Source organism: Prionailurus viverrinus, chromosome B4, assembly GCF_022837055.1.
Source record: "Prionailurus viverrinus isolate Anna chromosome B4, UM_Priviv_1.0, whole genome shotgun sequence".
NCBI lineage: Eukaryota > Metazoa > Chordata > Mammalia > Carnivora > Felidae > Prionailurus > Prionailurus viverrinus.
The window spans coordinates 4,195,190-4,211,274 of NC_062567.1; the positions used below are offsets into that span (position 1 = coordinate 4,195,190).

At 57.2% G+C, this 16,085-nt stretch overlaps 2 protein-coding genes across 11 annotated transcripts in view; one reads left to right on the plus strand and one right to left on the minus strand.

Annotated features, from left to right (window-relative positions):
- The first annotated feature begins 6,408 nt into the window (after positions 1-6,408).
- GATA3 (GATA binding protein 3) overlaps positions 6,409-16,085 on the plus strand; it is a 30,335-nt gene continuing 20,658 nt past the window's right edge. Inside the window, exon 1 of one of the 8 annotated variants that reach the window (XM_047866120.1) lies at positions 6,409-6,639. The gene's annotated coding sequence lies outside the window, so the exon portion shown is untranslated. Of the gene's footprint in view, positions 6,640-7,221; positions 7,247-7,881; positions 8,073-10,253; positions 10,386-13,355; positions 14,505-14,774; positions 14,898-15,763; positions 16,058-16,085 lie in introns of those variants that run through there. The other 7 variants (XM_047866126.1, XM_047866125.1, XM_047866124.1 and 4 more) reach the window with 7 other exon arrangements.
- LOC125170038 (wiskott-Aldrich syndrome protein homolog) lies at positions 7,103-12,847 on the minus strand. Of its 3 annotated transcripts, none has more exons than XM_047866129.1 (3): positions 12,507-12,847; positions 9,930-10,139; positions 7,103-7,376 (listed from the first exon to the last, which is right to left on the minus strand). In XM_047866129.1, the coding sequence occupies exons 1-3, from the start codon at positions 12,843-12,845 to the stop codon at positions 7,359-7,361; spliced, it is 567 nt and encodes a 188-aa protein (XP_047722085.1). In that variant the 5' UTR covers positions 12,846-12,847; the 3' UTR covers positions 7,103-7,358. The 3 variants fall into 3 exon arrangements, with proteins under 3 accessions (XP_047722085.1, XP_047722086.1, XP_047722084.1); XM_047866130.1 differs by lacking the exon at positions 7,103-7,376 and adding an exon at positions 8,197-8,805 and having other exon boundaries at positions 9,977-10,139; XM_047866128.1 differs by lacking the exon at positions 7,103-7,376 and adding an exon at positions 8,197-8,805.

Consider the following 16,085-nt stretch of genomic DNA (forward strand, 5'->3'; position numbering starts at 1 on the left):
ATGCCCCTATCAGATCATCCTCACTTCCCTGGTTGGGACTGAGAAATTAATATTACTTATAATTGATACTTGAAATTCTTGGAGTGATGTGTCCTAAAGAGACAGAAGAGAGAAAGAGAGGAAACGGGAGAGGGGGCAGGGGGTGAAGAGGAGAAGGAGAGGGAGAGGAAGAGAGAGGTTGAAGAGGGAAGTCATGCGATATTTAATACAAAATTGGAACCAGACACCTGAAATCCCCTGTAGTAAGGCCAAAGGGAGCCGAAAGATAAAGGGCGAGTATCCCAGAAAATCAGGTCTCTCCCTCTCCACTCCCGCCTAAAACCTGAAGTATCTTCATCATCAAGAAGCAAGCTTTTAAATTCTGGCATTATTTGGTTGCCAACTCTGCCCAAGAGTGTGGGACCCGATCAGGAACTGACCCTTGAACCCCAGATCGCTGGGAACCTAGGGTAATCTCAGGAGAGGAAGGCTGTCTGGTGGGAAGGGGTGACTGAGCCTAACTCTTGTGGGTCGAAGCAGAGGACAAGTGAATTTGGCCCTACAGAACCTTACCCTTGCCTCTGCCCCAAGTGCACCCCCACTCCCTTCACCTCTACCACCTGTGTTCAACATTCTTCAGCCCACTCTAGAACTGTCTGGGAAATTATATTCCCGGGAAACAAACCGCCGAGTCACTTCAGAAGTCAATGTTCTGAAGTGTGGGGAAGAAAGGGAGACAATAGGACTATGGTGAAATGAATTCTTTAAAAAAAAAAAAAATCAAACCCTGCCCCCCATCCCCCACCCTGCCCATCTCCCAGTACAAAATCTACCTTGACCTAGAGAAAGGTAGAGAAATTCAGATGAGCGTTATTCGGGTACAAGCCATCCAATTACCAAGAAATTAGGATCTGACGTCAGGAGGAACAATTGGAGAGCCAATATGTATGAATCTCCTCTCCCTGGTTTGCATATTTGCAAGGATTGTTAAATCCAAGCGACCAGAAAGTAGTCAACAGGCACAAAAACCTTAAAGAACAAATTACCAGTGACTCCTGCCCCTTCTACTTCCTGAAGCTGGGAGGTTGCTCTTGTTAGCTGTTGGGAGGGGACTCCCGGTGTAGCCTTGGATTCTGAAATTCATCCTGAAACAGGCAGAGAGTAAAGCCTGTTGCGTTTAGGTGGCTTTTGTTCCTTTGGCGTTAGGGCAAAATACAAAAGAAACAAAAATGGCAATTATGGTAACTAATTAACCATTAAATGAGATGTGTGTCGTCTTCTTTCCAACTCCAAAATGGAGGGAAGATGATGAGGGTAGGTGGGGGGGGGGGGATCTGGGAGAACAGGTACCCACCACTGTGCTCCTGGGGGTGTGGGGGGGGGGGACCCTGTGCACATCCTGCATGTGTTAACAGACAAAGCTAGAAGAGCTGAATATATAAATAAATATATACGTACTTTAAAAAAGAGAGCAGGGAATAAGAGAAACCTGAAATTGATTTTTTTCCCCCTTGTTTACTTGGAATGAGGCTGGAGTGGGGAGCAGGTCAGGGTGGGAGCTGTGTGGGGGCAGGCGATGGTGAGGAGAGAGGAAATCTCAGGAAAATTAACATTATTGGAATCTTTCTATATAAAGATGCAAATGGCATTTTATCTTAACTTGACTCTGTGCTTTAGTCAGTGTTTATGATTAATTATCTCCTTTTTCATAAAAATAAATCATGTTAAAAATTAGGATCTAGGTGCTGGAGAGAAAGTAAGGGCTGGTTTCAGGTCGATCTTGTTAATTTCAGCCTGAAATTGACACAGTAATTAAAGAGCCGCGTGGTAAGGCACGAGCAGGCAAGATTATACCCAGCTCTCTCTCTCTCTCTTTTTTTTTTTTTTATCAGATCTACCTTATATTTTCCCAATTAAAAACTGCAAAAAGCAGTTTCATTGCCCCGGGATAAAAAATAAGGGCCCCCTTTTCACAACGCTGGCCATCACTTTCTACCATCAGATTCATTGTGATGTATTAGATGCAATAAATTATCCCATGTAACAAAACATTGGGAGCTGAAAGGCAGATAATCTGGAAAGCAGAGATAAGGATTCATTATTCCAAATCATTATGAATCCAACGTTGCCTCTGACTTCTTTCTTAATCAGCTCCTCTGATCCTGGATATGTGAGCAGTACAGATAAGGAAAGAGTCGTTTATAATTCTCCACCTCGTCTAATATTTTAAAATAAAGTCAGAGGCAAGAAAACGCCATAAAACACTGGTGAGCAGGCAAGCGCCGGATGAAAAATCACTTCCATGTTATTATATCCACAGTAAGATTTAATTAAAATTCTCCACGTCCACGTGCTTTATTTTCAGATAGGATTTTTTCCCATCACGTAATAATTGATAGGAATTTGCAAACGGGGCTATTTATTTAGGGCGCCTGGGTGGAATAGGTCTGATTTTTTTTTTTTTTAATTTCCAGTCACTGCTTTGTGAAACTTTCATTTGAGATGTCCCTGGTTCCACACCACCCAGGCCCTGCACCACCCACCCACTCACCTACCTCCAACCAGGCTGCAATTCCTGGTCACAGAAACATAGGCAAATTCACAGACCCAAAAGTTGAGTTTAATAAAAAAATGTTCTGTTAGAAGAAAAGAAAAGAAAAATGAAAGAACTGGTTTTCCTCACCCCAGGCCCCTTTATACCCTCCCAATCCCCCCACCCACCCACCCTACACACTTAGAATAAAACAAAACTCAATGAGTGGAAAGGAAAGATTGGAACTTTCAAACCCAGGTTAATATGGAGCGTGTTTTCATCTGCTAGAGAGCACGTGTGAAGGAACTCAACCAATCCGAGGGTGCATCCAGGAAGGTAGATAAATTGACAAGGGGAATGATGCTGGAGACCGATAGGCAGGGAGAAAAATATTACCTATGTTTTAGGGAAAAGAAATGGGATGTTGCAAACCTGGAAGAATAAATAGACGGTTCCCCTAGCCCTGCTTCGAACAACTCTAAGTCGCCACGTATCCTTAGAAAGATTGGAGATACTGCCAGCGAGTTTTTCTTCCTACAGGGTCTCCTTTTTCTTTATCCAACAGGTGAACCTCCTATCTACTCGGCCATGGCGGAGATCCGGGACAGAGTGTTTCCATTACCATTAGTCATTTACTGATCTGTCTTCTACCTCCACATGCCCAGTGACTTCCTTTTATACTTAAAACCCAATCACATGCCTTAGGTTGTAGGAATGTGGCCCAACACAGCACAGGATTTAATGCAGTTCGTGCTGGCACCAATTAGGGTGTCGTGATTGCCTCCAGCCTCTGAATTCTAGAGGGGAGGGGGGGGGAAGGATGCTCACTTGCCCAGGGTTAAGGGGTTAAAAGGCCGGTGGTAGGGGCTCCAGAGAGGGGAAAAGGAGTCAGGGAAGCCACGAAGCAGGGCACGTGGGCGCGGGGTGCAGGCAATAGGTGAGGACCCCCCAGTGTGAGGGGGTCTCTTGCCTTCTGGCCTCGACGCTCCTGGTGCGCACCAAAGAAGGACTCCTCAAGGCAAAGGTTCCCTTGAGAGTCCCGAGATCTTGGGAGTGGAGGCAACCTGTCCCCTCAGACTTGTTAGAATAGGACGCGCTCTTGACCACCTGGGATCCGCTGCCCCTCAGCGCTGAACACAGACAGCGCCCTTGAATAACGGGCGGGGGTTTCTTTCTTTTTTTTTCTTTTTCTTTCTTTCTTTCTTTCTTTCTTTCTTTCTTTCTTTCTTTCTTTCTTTCACTCTCTCACAGATATATACACACGCACAGAGACCTGAACCGCGAATCAGCGAGCCGGACTGGTAGCTTTTAAAATTCAGAAAGCGACTTGCAGCTTCATTAAAGCAACATCTTTACAGCGTGCGAGGGCCGGTGTCCACGAATCAAGAATAAACCTTCAGCGTCTCACTGAGCGACCAGCGTCTTTCCCTCACTGTTCATTTCTCAGGATAAATTCTCTCCTTTCTTCACCCTCCCCACCCCCCACCATCCAACCGCCCCCAACCCTCCTGTACTAATTCGCGCTTGTATCCCAAATCAGCAGCCGTTTCCGCCCCCCAAGTCCACTCCACCGCGACAAGAATGCCCTGAATCTTGCCCGGCTTGACCATAAACTGAAAATCGGTCCTATTCTAAGTCCTTCTAAGCCCGAGTGTCTTTGGCAGTCGAGTTTCCTAAAATGAAGCCTTCCTTTGCTAAAGGGAGTATTGGGGTTGATGGGGGGAGCGGAGCCCGCGATCAGGTTCCTGCGTCCCCGACCAAAGCGTCACTTTAGACCCGGAGTCTAGCGAGTGCCCGCGTCAGCAGAAAAGGCACGCGGAGAGGGGCCGCCAGACCCGCGGACCCGGGCGGGGGACCGGGCGGCGAGGCTGTGGGTGGGAGGGGTGGGGAGGGGGACCCGAGGGGCGGGGGTCCCTGGGGGGCGCAGGGCGGGGTGCCGCCGCCCGGGAGGGAGCCAGGCTCTCCATCGGGAAGCGCGGGGAGAGGGGCAGGAGGAGGGGAGCCCGGACAGGGACGCCAGTGCGGAGGCCCCGTGGGTCGGGGCGCAGCTCAAGCCCAGGCCGAAGAGAGGACTGTCGCCGTCTCCCGGGGGCGCCCTGTTCCCCGCGAGGCAGCGCTGGAGGAGCAGCCAGGGGGGAATGGGGAGCCCGCGGGGCCCCGCCCCCCCCACCCCACCTTCCGCTCGCCGCGGGCCGCGCAGCCACCTGGAAGGGGCCGGGGCAACAGGTTGGGTACAAGCTGGCAAGCGGGTGACCTTCTGTCCTGCGTCCTCGCGACGCGCAGCCCTGCAGACTCCGCGTCCCGGCGCCCGAGAACTTGGCTCCGCCGCTGGGTGGCGGCAGGCGGGAGGGAGCGGGCAGGGGGGCGGGGAGGGGCTGAGATGGTGACGCCAGGTGGGCTTCGGGGCTCCCTCCGTGGCGGGGACACCCCTTCCCCTCTCCCGGCCGGCTTGCCCCCACCCTGGGGTGGGGGCGGAGGGCGCGGGCCGCTGGGCGGCGTGTGGCAGTCGAGGGACTCCGAGCGGCTGGACGCAGGCCCCTCGCGGAGCCCGAACCCGGCGCCCCCCCCCCCCCCCCCCAGCCAGGGGGTGGCTCTGACCTCCTCTGCGTACCCGGCGCTCGTGACGCTCACGCCGCACCCCTCGAGTCTCCCCACTTCCCTCCTCGGGGCTCGCGGCCCACCTCTGCACCCCTCACTCTGCCCTTGCTGGCCAATGGCCTCGTTCTCCCCGCCCCCCCCCCGACACCCCCAAGGACCAGCCACCCCCAACCCCTTGGCAGCATTAAGCCTGGCAGCTCCTTACTACCGAACTGGGTCCCGCGCAAGAAAGTTCTTGACTTCCTGGCCCAGCAATGGATACATTGTGTTTTATTTCGTCCCAAAGATGTATTTATTGTTAAAGCCAGTCTCCACATTCTTGTCGTGTAAATATTGTGAAGGGAAAACGCTACCTGTCAAAACAAATGGACCCTGACCTTTCTACCCCGGTGTTCACGGAGCCTCCTTTCACTCTGGCAGGAATTTATTTATGACAGATTGCCCCCTCCGTGGATTATTTTTTGACCCCCCACCAGCAGAAGCAGAGAGGGTACAGGAGAGGGGGCTTTGCAGGAGACGGCTGGCGGGCGCTGGGGCTGGCGGGTAGACGAATAGGGTGATTTTCCTCCAGACGTTTTCTCCCCGGCGCTCCCTGCGACGCTCGCTCCCTTATCTCACTCTCCTACATGGTAAAGTTCCCTCTTTTCTTCTTAAAAAGAGTTGGGACCCCTAGAGAGCCTCCTCCCCAAGCGTGTGCCTAGTGCGCGCACGGATATGCCTACCTCCAAATGGTTTTATGCCCACCGTGAGGAGGGACAAAGGGCACCAACGAGCCTAGAGCCTACTCGCCAACCATTCTTTCCTAAACTTTTACTGGCCAGCCGGACCCAAGACTGATGAAGGCAGAGCACAGGCATCTTGAAGGCGTCTGCATACACAGGAGGAAGTCAGAAGGGAGAGGGAGAGCGAGCGCTGAAAGGCAGAGGCCCTGCTGTGGTGGCTCCGGGTTGTACCTCTAGACGCTCCCGCTGGATCCCCACGTGCTCCAAAAATGGGAGGCAGAGACTCCGGCGAAAGCTTTTTATATCTACGGTAGGTAAGGACCCAGTCAACACTACCGATGCCATTTGCAGGGTTGATTCCAATCCTGCCAGAGACAGTGGGCTGTGAGGCGCCAGGGGCTGGTCACATTTCAGGCAGTCTTCCCCCCTCCCCCCCACCCCCACCTCAGCCGGTTTCACACACCCCTGATGTGCGGTTTGCGCGTTTGCAAGAGGGGGTGAAATCCATTCCTCGCTTCGTCTTCTCTCCTCCCTCCCTTTCCCCCCTTCGCAACCCGGAAGAGCTCCGCTCTCTACAGTGAGCAGAAGAAGGCGGAGGGAGGGGGTTCCTAGGAAGGATGCGCAGCACCCAGGTTTTACTGCTGGCTGGAAGGCTGTGTGAGATGCCGTAAGCAGCTGGGGCGGTCAGGACCGCAGCGGCGACAACAGTGGCCAAGTCTGCCTGTCATTGCTGCCTTCGGATCTCCGGCAAGTCAGGAAAAAATAAATAAATAAAACACAGCTGGCCCGCGGGAGCAAAATACCCAGGTCAGTGAATATTGTTATCTTCTAACTCCGCACTCGCTTTCCCGCTCCACGTGGAGAGAATTAAGAGGAGGTCTGGACTCCAAAGGGACAGCTGCCCCTGGAAGAAAGTGAACTAGACCCCAGTCTTTATTGTCTTTTTTTTTCCTGGTCATTGGCAGTCTTTGGCTTTCTGCAATGACCTTGGGCGAGCTGGTGTGTGTGTGTGTGTGTGTGTGTGTGTGTGCGTGCCCTTGTATGGAGGAAAAAGCTAGTAGAGCTAAGCATGCGAAGAAAAACTAAACAGAGGTGTAAGAGACGGCGGGGATGTTCCGGAAGGGCTGGACACACGCTTTCCACTTCAGGGAGGGCAGAGGATTGGGGGTAAGAACTCATTAGGGAAAAGCAGCTCAGCCTTCTCCCAAAGGTGGCGGGTGGAAGGTTCCAGTGCGGATTGCGTGTTTATTTCCCTTTGCTTACAAGTGTTTGCTTAGGCTCATTGTCTCTGCATACAATTAAAGAAACAGCTGTGTACTGTGAGATACAAGGTGGGAATCCAGATGTGTGGGCATCTGGCATCCCTGGAGAGCTGGTGGCCGGGAGGCACCTTTGCTTCCAGGAGCACCCCGAGGTGAGTGAGAAAACCACAGCCCAGAAGAGAGGGCGGCCAGGGTCGTGGGGGAGCAGGACGGGCAGAGGGGCGAGAACTCTACTTTCTCCTGGGACGTTGGACCCACAGTCACTCAGTCAGAGGCAGTTCCCTACAAAGACAGAAATCGGTTAAAATGCGTGGGAAGTTGCTTGAGGTTGCCTTGCTATACGTTTTCTTCCTCGCGGATACTGCTGGGTGCCCCGGGGAAACCCACACGGTGATTCCATCTAGGGCAGGGGATGGAAAGGAGTCTAACCCGCAGGGTCTTCCCTCGGTTCGGTTCCCGTGTTTCTCGGCTCTTTTCTCCTCCCCTGTTGCCCACGTTCACTAGGACACCGGGGTCATGACAGGAAGGAGCTTATGGACTTGCAGGCGGCAAGCAGTGAAGTAGCATGTGTAGCTCTCCACCCCTTAGCGATTGTGGCGGAAAAGGGGTGTGTGTCGGGGGGCTGAGGAGGTGAGGCCGTCCCGTGCCTGGCTTGGGGCAGGGAGTCAACCCAAGCTGATGCGCCCGACGCTTGCAGGGCCCAAATGGCTGAGTGTGGGGAGGAGGCTTCCCATGAAACCCTTTAAACATTTGTGTGATTCTAAGGAAGAGGATAGTTTGCTGCCCGTTGGAATGGGAGAGAGCCATGGTGTCCAGGTCAGCCAGACCAAGACCCAGGTCAGGGTCAGGTCCCCTGGGCTCCCATTATTGATTCCCCTGTGGGATCCAGCAGGGGGTCCGGCTTTCAGCTTCCAGACAGCCGCCCCGCCAGGCCTAAGGTTCCTGGCTTGAGAAACCAGCTGGGTCCTGAGGAGACGGGTGAGTGCTCGCTGGTTCACAATCCCTGCAGGCCCACCCTCCATTCTATGCGAGCTACCTCTGCCAGCCACGGGGAGACCCGGGCTTGGGGTTAGTCTGTCCAGCCAAAAGCCCAGAGACATGGGAAGCTGCATTTTCCTTTATTGATATTTCCACCCTGCCTTTTTTTTTTTCCAGCTGATATATGAGGTGGGGGTAAGTCGGGGGTGCAGTGAGTGGATGGGAGTGGGCGCCCCTGGGCACTCATTGGTGGAGCCTCTGTGTTGGGCCGCCCAGCAGCTCAGGGCCACACAGAGAGAGCCTAAGGAAGGGGCAGGTATGTGGGAGGCGGGTGGCTGAGAGCCCCTCTTTGGGAATTCGAGGCGGTTTGTGTCTGGGAACCCCGGGAGGTGGCAGGGAATTAGGGATCCTGATAAGGTGCGCGGGGGCAGAATCCAAAAGCCCACTGTTCTCTGGCACCCGGTTATTCTTATCATTTCTGGGCTGCACTGACGCGTTGTCTCCTCTGCTCCTGTGCCATTTCACACAGAAATGTGCCTTCGTTTCGCTGGATGTCTTTGTGTGTGGACCAAATATTTCTCGATCACCTTTTTCTTAATGGCTGGGGTAACCGGAGGGAGGTTTAACAGCCGCAGCGATCCGGCCAGGGAAGCCTCGTTGCTGGAGGCCGAACCCCGCTTTGCTTGTGGTCGCTGGGCAGCGGGGGACTAGAGGTGGTGGCGGGGTGCGGCCGCTGGAAGGGCGAGAAAGAGATGCGTTGCCCAGGGTGCCAGAGCGGAGGTCTCCCTGGGTGTCCGTCGCTGTGGGTCTGCAGGCTCATGTGTGTGGTTGCTATTTTGTTTTATATAACAAATTGCTTGAGGTCCGCGAGGTGGCAGACGGCGGAGAGCCAAGCGCGAGCCAGGGGCCTGGCGGGGAGAGGCGGGCGGGTGGGTGCAGCTCCGGAGGCAAGAGAAGGCGGAGGGCGTCTGCAGGAAGCCCTCTCCTAAGAGCCCTGAGATTCTCAGATTTTACCGTGGGGTCTCCAGCGTGTCCAAAGGAAGATGTGAACAATTCGTGCTTTTAGAAGCTGGCCCCTCCTGTCTCCTGAACTGAAGGAAATGATCTTTCCCCATGTTCCCTCTCCCTGTTACGAACCCCCACTTCCCTCCTTTCCTCGAAGCCCACCGTCCATGATCCAGGAACAAGCACACCCCGGTTTCCTGGCTAATCCAGAGAACCGAAACAGCACAATAGCTCCAAGAGTAAGCCCTCCTCCTGGAATGCCAAATTTTAGTGGCCCGAGAGTCGGCTAAGGTGAGAGCCTGAGGCTCCCCGAGCTGGGGCCGGCTGGGGGCAACAAGCCGGGAGGGCCGGGGTGCTGCGGGGAACAGAGCAGGTGTCCCAAGTGCACCCCTTCTCCTCCGAAAAATGCTGGGGCCTGGCTCCCGTGCTGCTCCCTTCCTGGGGAGTCGGGATGCTTCAGTGAAGTGTCCTGAGGACCCCCCAGGGAAGGAGAGCCTGAGTCTAGACACAGCCAGCTTCCACCTAAGGGCCAGTGGTACTGCTGGGAGCCGGATAAACGGCTAATGGCTCGGGAGGGACCATGCGACCTGCTGGAGCCCCTTGGTCCTCTCTTGGGTCTCCCACCTGTCCCCCAGACCACCGGGGCCAGGAAGGAGGGGCAGCTGGGAGGTGCGCCCTTCCTCGGGGTGACGTCAAGTCCTTTCTAATCGTTCTCCAGGGGGATCTTTCTCTCCTACCCAACCCCGGGGCTGCCCCCACAGCCACCCGCCGGCCTGCGCCCTGTTACACTCAAAAGAGAAATCCCCTGTCTTCTCCCTTCCTCCTCCCTCTTTCCGCTACACCCCTACCTACCCCTTTTTTTTTCTCTTTAATCTCGATACCATCGGGGTTTTTCTCACCCGAGGAGAAGAGGGTAGTGGCAGAGGGAGGGCCAGGATCCCCCGAAGCTGGAGAGCCCAGCCTGGTGGTGGGGAGTGGAGAAGGAGGGGGTAATCTCTGAGCGCATCTCCTCTCTTTGACTCTCCACAGCTCTAGCCGCTCCTCCTGGCCTGGGCGGGTTTCCTTCCGAGTTTTAAACGGTGATAGATGAATAAGCAAAAAAAAAAAAAAAAAAAAAAAAAAAAAGTAAATTAAACCACCTACCACCCCTAAAGTGATGGCTCATTCCCCTGGGCAGGTAGACTCTAGGCCTGAGGCGGGTGGGCGTGGGAACCGGGAAGCGAGCTGTGCGGGTCCGGGGCTCTCTTCGCCTGAGTTCCCGTGGGTTTCCCCTTTGACGTCTCCACCTCCAGCATCTGCCCTGTGACAGTGAGTTTTGGGGTCCCCTGCTCGCCGTGTTTCGTGGGAGAACGGCGGGCACTAGCCAACGCCTGCTGCTTTCTCATCACCTTTATTCCTCTCCCCACTCTCTGCATTTCAGTTCATGCGGGAAAGAGAAAGGGGGCTTGGAAGGGAACCGCAGAGATACAGATACAACACAGGACGTGTTTAACCTGCGCGGTCCCGGGGCGCCGCGTCCAAGCGGGCTCCTTGGTCATTTCACCGCTGGAGCTCACGCCCGGCGGTGGCGCCTTGGGCCGTGTCCCCGGCGTAACCCTCCCGCCCCGCAGCCTGCGAGCTGTTTATACAGCTTTACCTGTGCTATTCTCTTAACCAGTGGAAATCCTCGCCCGGCCACGGTAACCTAATCCCAGGGCCGAGGCAGAGGAGGGGAAGGTGTGTACGCGCCAGAAGGGGGTTCTTCTCTCTTCCCGATTGGGAAGGAAATTGGGTGATCGAGGTGGGGGCCCTATAGGGCTGCGGAGGAAGGGGGCCCGACTTCCACGTCCGTGTGCTCTCTGCTTTTCTCCCCCGAACAGGCATCGGGGAGCCCGCGCGGTGGTCGCAGCGTGGACGCGCGCGGCCCGCGAGCGCGGCCGCCCCGGAGGCGCCCCGCGGGGCTGGCGAGGCCCAGGACTGGTTTCTCCGTCCTGGACCAGGACCTGCTTGCTCTCGTTCTGCCTTCAACTTGCCCCGTTAGAACCCCCACACCTCCGACCAAAGTACCAGGGACGGGAGCCGGCCCTTAAGCAGCTCCTCCCCGCCCGGCCTCTCCTTCCAGAGCGCCCCGGTGCCGCGCGCAGCCAGCGCAAGGAATCGAATTAAACGCCTCTTGGCGGTTATTGTCTCTCGCTAATTGCTCCAACAATGGCCACTATTAAAACGGAGACACCCAATTAAAGGCCCCGCCGGGCAGCGCTCGGCTCCGGGAGACGAACTGGCCGCCGGCCTGAAGCCTGCAGACCGGAGGGCCGCGGACCCGGCTGGCGTGGGGCGCCGGCGCCGGCCTCGGCACCTCTGGCCTCCACTTCCTCCCCAGACGTACAGCCACCGCGGCCGGTTCACACCATTTTTATTGACCGATCGCAGCCAAGGAAGATTGATCGAGCGGGAATGGGAAGGGGCTCCTCCTCCCCCAGCCCCGGCTCGCCGGGGCCTCGGGGCCGCGCTCCAACTTCTGGCCTTTGCTGTAGCTCCGCGCCCTCCCTGCCCCCAGCCCCGCAGGTTCCCGGCTTCACTTCTGTCTTAACAGCGCGGCCGGGTCCGCCCAGGCCGGCGCCGCGGCTCCGGGGGGAGGGACGCGGCGTCGCGGCCCGGCTCCGCTTCTTTCTCCTGCCTGCAAATATTTGCTGCCTCGCTGGAAATCCGACTATTCCGCGCGCGCTCCGCTTGCAAAGTCCTTAAGTAAACACGCTCAAATGACCGCCCCAGGCGGCGCGAAGCACGCTCACTCCCCCTGCGCGGGATTAGTAACTTTATGACTTCGACCCCGCGGCTCGGCTCTCGGGTGAGCCTCGGCTCTCGGGTGAGCCTCCGCGGGCAGCGCGCGGGCGCCTCGACCCCGCGGAGCTCGCCTGGATGCGCCGGTCGCCAGGCTCGGGTGGGTGACGCTCTCTGGCCGCGTGGATCTCTGCTCTCGGGGTGCGGCGACCCCAGGGGTGAGCCTGGGGGCGCGCTCCTCCCCTCTGCGTCGCGGGCTCCGGTTCCCTTGCCGGACTGGGTGACCCACTTCCTCCAGGACAGAGCTTCTGCGCTCCCGGGAGGGCGGGTGGGAGGGACCTGTACTTGGGCATCTGTGTGTGTGTGTGTGTGTGTGTGTGTGTGTGTGTGTGTGTGTGTGCTCCAGCTTACCCCAACCGAGGAGAGAAAGTTAGGCTCCATTTCTTACCCTTTCCCCAAGAGGGCACACACACCCCACTCAACTTGACGCCTCCAGCAGCCGCCTCGAGGCCTGGCCTTTCCGACAGGCCCAACTGGCTCCCGCCGCCCCACGCGCGGCCCCGGGACCCGGCTCCTGGGACGGAGCCGGTGGCTGCGGCGTCGCTGGCTCGGCTCCGGGATGCTCGCCCCCGGGGTCCCGGCCATCCAGGCCCTTCGACAGCCCCTTACCCTGGTTAGGGAGGCCTCGCGCCCCGCAGGAGCCCCGGGCCCTGCAGCGGCGGCGGCGGCGGCATCCTCCTGGGTCTCCTCGCTTCCTCCACCGGCGCTCCGCCGGCGGCTCCCGGGGAGGAGGGGGTACCCGCGAGACCCGGCCAGGGCCGGGGTGCCCGGGGAGGGGGTCGTCAGGTCTGCAGGAGGGCGCTGAGGCGTCTCTGCAGGAGGCCAGGATCGGCTTTGCGGGCTACGGCGGAGGGGGAGTCGGGACCACCTCCCCCCCCCCCTTCCCCCCCGGCCTCGAGCCCCCTCCCCTCCCCCGCCCGCACTGGGAGGAGGAAGCCCGGCCTGCATTTGCCGGCGAGGCGGGTCAGGCCGGCGCCTGGCCTGGCTCAGACCCCCGCAGCCCGGCTCTCCGCCTCAGGCCACGCGCTGCAGCGTCTCTCCGGCCTCGCTCCCTCCCCCTCTGCTTCCCCACGGGTCCCGGGGCCGACCTCGGCCCTCCCCGCCGGGTAGCCCCCTCCCCTCCTTTTCCCTACCCACCCCCCTTCCCGGGGCTCCCGGCTCTGGGGCTGGGCCCGTGACGTCAAACCCAGTGTGGCGTCGGCGAGACTGGCCGGCGCGGGCCATCAAAAGAGCAACGTCCTCTTTCCCAATTACCCACTGTCAGTCCGGGAACAGGGGCGGACCGGCTGGGAATTAAATGTTAAATACCCCCTACAGGCTGGCTCCATTACACCGGGCGTCCAGCCGCAGCCCCCCACGCCTCTCTGCCAACTCCAAACCACCCAGACCAAGAAGGGCCTTCAAGATCTTTTATTTTTCCAAGGTGTGGGGAGGAGGTGGGGGGGGGGGAGGGACTCTCCATCTCGGTGCAGCCCGACTCGGTGCTTTTAATTAAAACGAATAAATGCCCGCCCCCCAACTTTTGTGCGTTATCAGAGAGGCGCCGATACACCGGAAGGCCTCATTTTCTCAAATATTTTCTCTTTGTCTTTTAAAATTGTTGGAAGCTCACAAGTTGACATTTTCAAGTCCTGGCGTCAGCAGCTGTTTTCACCCGAGGATGGCTTCCCCCCCCTCTCGCCGTCCCCCCCACCCCCTGGCTTCCAGGTCTCCGGACCAGAAAGCCACGTTTGGGATTCCCCGCGTGACTTTGAACTGGGGTCCGGGTCTAGCGTCTCCTGGTCCGGGGCCGACGCGCGGAGGAGAAGCGCTTTTCAGTTTTTCTCTCTGCTTGCATCCTTAATGTTAAATCTCGGGGACTTTTAGCAAAAATGTGTGCGCGTCGGTCTGTCCTTGTTTATGAAGCGGTTTCCGCTGAATGTTAGACAGAAACTAAATAATTAAAAGGTTTGGAGAGCACCGTGTGCAGGAGTAGAGGCTGGGAGCTTGGCCGGCCCTAGAGGGAAGTGGTCAGAGTGGAAGAAAAAAATCGATGCTTCCTTACTGGGCCGCTCTCATAAACGGGAACTAAATGGGCTCGGGAGAAACATTAGGAGGGAGGCGGTGTGTGTGTGTGTGTGTGTGTGTGTGTGTGTGTGTGTGTTTAATTTAGGAATTTTCTTCCTGTCCCGTATCTAGAAACTCAACCCTGATTTCTAACAAACATCAGATTTCAGAAGACGGAGATTCCAGAGAAGCTCCAAACCCAAGATCGGGAGGACCCACGTTTCCACTACTTTCAAATAAATTTTACTAATCTTTCTACAATGATTGTGTATTAAAACACGACACCTCTCGCCCCCACTCTAACACACACACACACACACACACACACACCCCACGTTAAGGTTGAATACTGATGATTTTCCTTCATCGCACGAAAGCCATCCTCCAGAACTTACTTTTAGGGACCCTCTCTTCTATTTCGAGTTTTTTGTGTTTGCAGGGAATTTTATGGGGTGGAGGAGACAAGAGGGAATAATGGCTTCCGCTCAGAGAAAACCCCAAATCAAGCTCTCAGTGCCGGCCGTGGGATCGCCTGCGGGAGAACCCACACACTGCCCTAGGGTGAGCAGAGGGTGGAACCTGAGTCTTCTTTTCCCGCCTGACCCCTGCTCGCCCCGGCCGCGTTTTCGGGCTAGCAGGCTGCAGGAGCCAGGGCGCCGCTAGGGGATGCAGTGGCTCAAAGGACCGAGAGAGGCCGGGGAGGTTGGAGCCCGCGGGGCCGGCCAATCGCGGCCCGGCCGCAGCCTCGCCCGCTGATTGGCCCCTCCGCGGCCCCGCCCCGCCCGCCCCGCCCCCCTCGCCGGGGCGTCTGGAGCCGCACCCCCTCCGCCCCAGGCTGCCTGGCCCGGGCGGTGCGAGTCCGGGGACGGTCGCCGCAGTCCTGCCCGCCGGCCGGGATGGGGGTCGCTGGAAAGGGGCCGGTTCCTCGGCTGGGGAAAAACGCCGGGAGCCGGAGTAAGTAGGGCCCTGGGCGGGGTGAAGGGAAAAGTTGGGTAAGTGGAAAGAGGCCCCGAGTTCTTGCTTTGCGGCCGCTCTCACTGTACGTAGGGACCTGGCTGGCGTGCCTGTGTCTGTCCCTTTCCTCTTCACCCATCACCATGGTCACTCAGGTCGGAAGCACGCAGGGGCTGCAAATTCCAGGTCTGGAAAGGCAAAGCACGACAGCTGAAGCGTGCATTTGAGAGGCTTGCTAACACAAAAGGCTGGGGAAACCGTGCACGGCGGCCACCCGAGGAACACACACCTTCCAATAAAGGCTCGCTCCCTTTGCCCGATTCCCCCAGCTCTTAAGCAATTCTCTCGGGAGGCAAATCCCAAAGTCCTTTGGCATGAAAACCTTTTTTTTTTTCTTTCTCTCGTCGGTTTTTATAGGCACGTAACCCCAAATCCATAACGTCCCCAATACCGGATTGAATTGAAAAACAAGTTTGGTCATTAAAAAAAAAAAAAAAAAGAAAGAAAAGTCTGAAAAAAAGAAAGGCTGCCTGTAGAAAGGCTGACTTTATGAATGGGGCAGGCCGGTTTCCCCGGCACGGAATAATCCACCGGGCCGGAATGAATTGGCTGGAGCGGGAGCCACATTTAAAGGGCCAGAGCGCGCATTCCCTCCTGCCCGCCCCCCTCCGCCCCAAACCCGGCGGGCCTTGCCCACCCGCCCCGCCGCCCCCCCCCCCCCCGCCCCCGGGCCGCCCTCCGCGGCGCCCCCCTTCCGGTCAGTGGAGGGGCGGGGGCAGGGGCGGAGGGGTGCAGGGGGGGGGGTGGGGGTGAGGTCCTGGAGCGGGTTTGGGTTGCAGTTTCCTTGTGCTAGTGATCCTGTCCCCTCCTCGCCAGCGCCAGGCTCCGCCCCCTCGGCGCGGATGACACTAGGACCTCCTTAAGTTGCGTCGCGCCACAGCTGTCTGCGAACACTGAGCTGCCTGGCGCCGTCTTGATACTTTCAGAAAGAATGCATTCCCTGTAAAAAAAAAAAAAAATACTGAGAGAGGGAGAGAGAGAGGAAAAGAGAGACGGAGAGCGCGCGCGACAGAGCGAGCCACGCAATCTGACCGAGCAGTTTCTGCTCTCCCAGGTCACACGCCTCCTCCTCCTCCTCCTCTCTGCTCCTCGAGACCCAGGTTGGTACTGGCAACTTTTTTTTTTTTT

What these genes read in the sequence shown, in the direction of transcription:
- LOC125170038 (XM_047866128.1), bottom strand. Translation starts at nt 12,845, where the DNA reads ATGCAGGCCGGGCTTCCTCCTCCCAGTGCGGGCGGGGGAGGGGAGGGG. An exon ending in GCGAGGCCTCCCTAACCAGG is followed by an intron (nt 10,140 to 12,506) that starts GTAAGGGGCTGT and finishes AAAACTCGGAAG; the next exon opens with GAAACCCGCCCAGGCCAGGA. An exon ending in TTAAAGAGAAAAAAAAAGGG is followed by an intron (nt 8,806 to 9,929) that starts GTAGGTAGGGGT and finishes TCGCCCTTCCAG; the next exon opens with CGGCCGCACCCCGCCACCAC.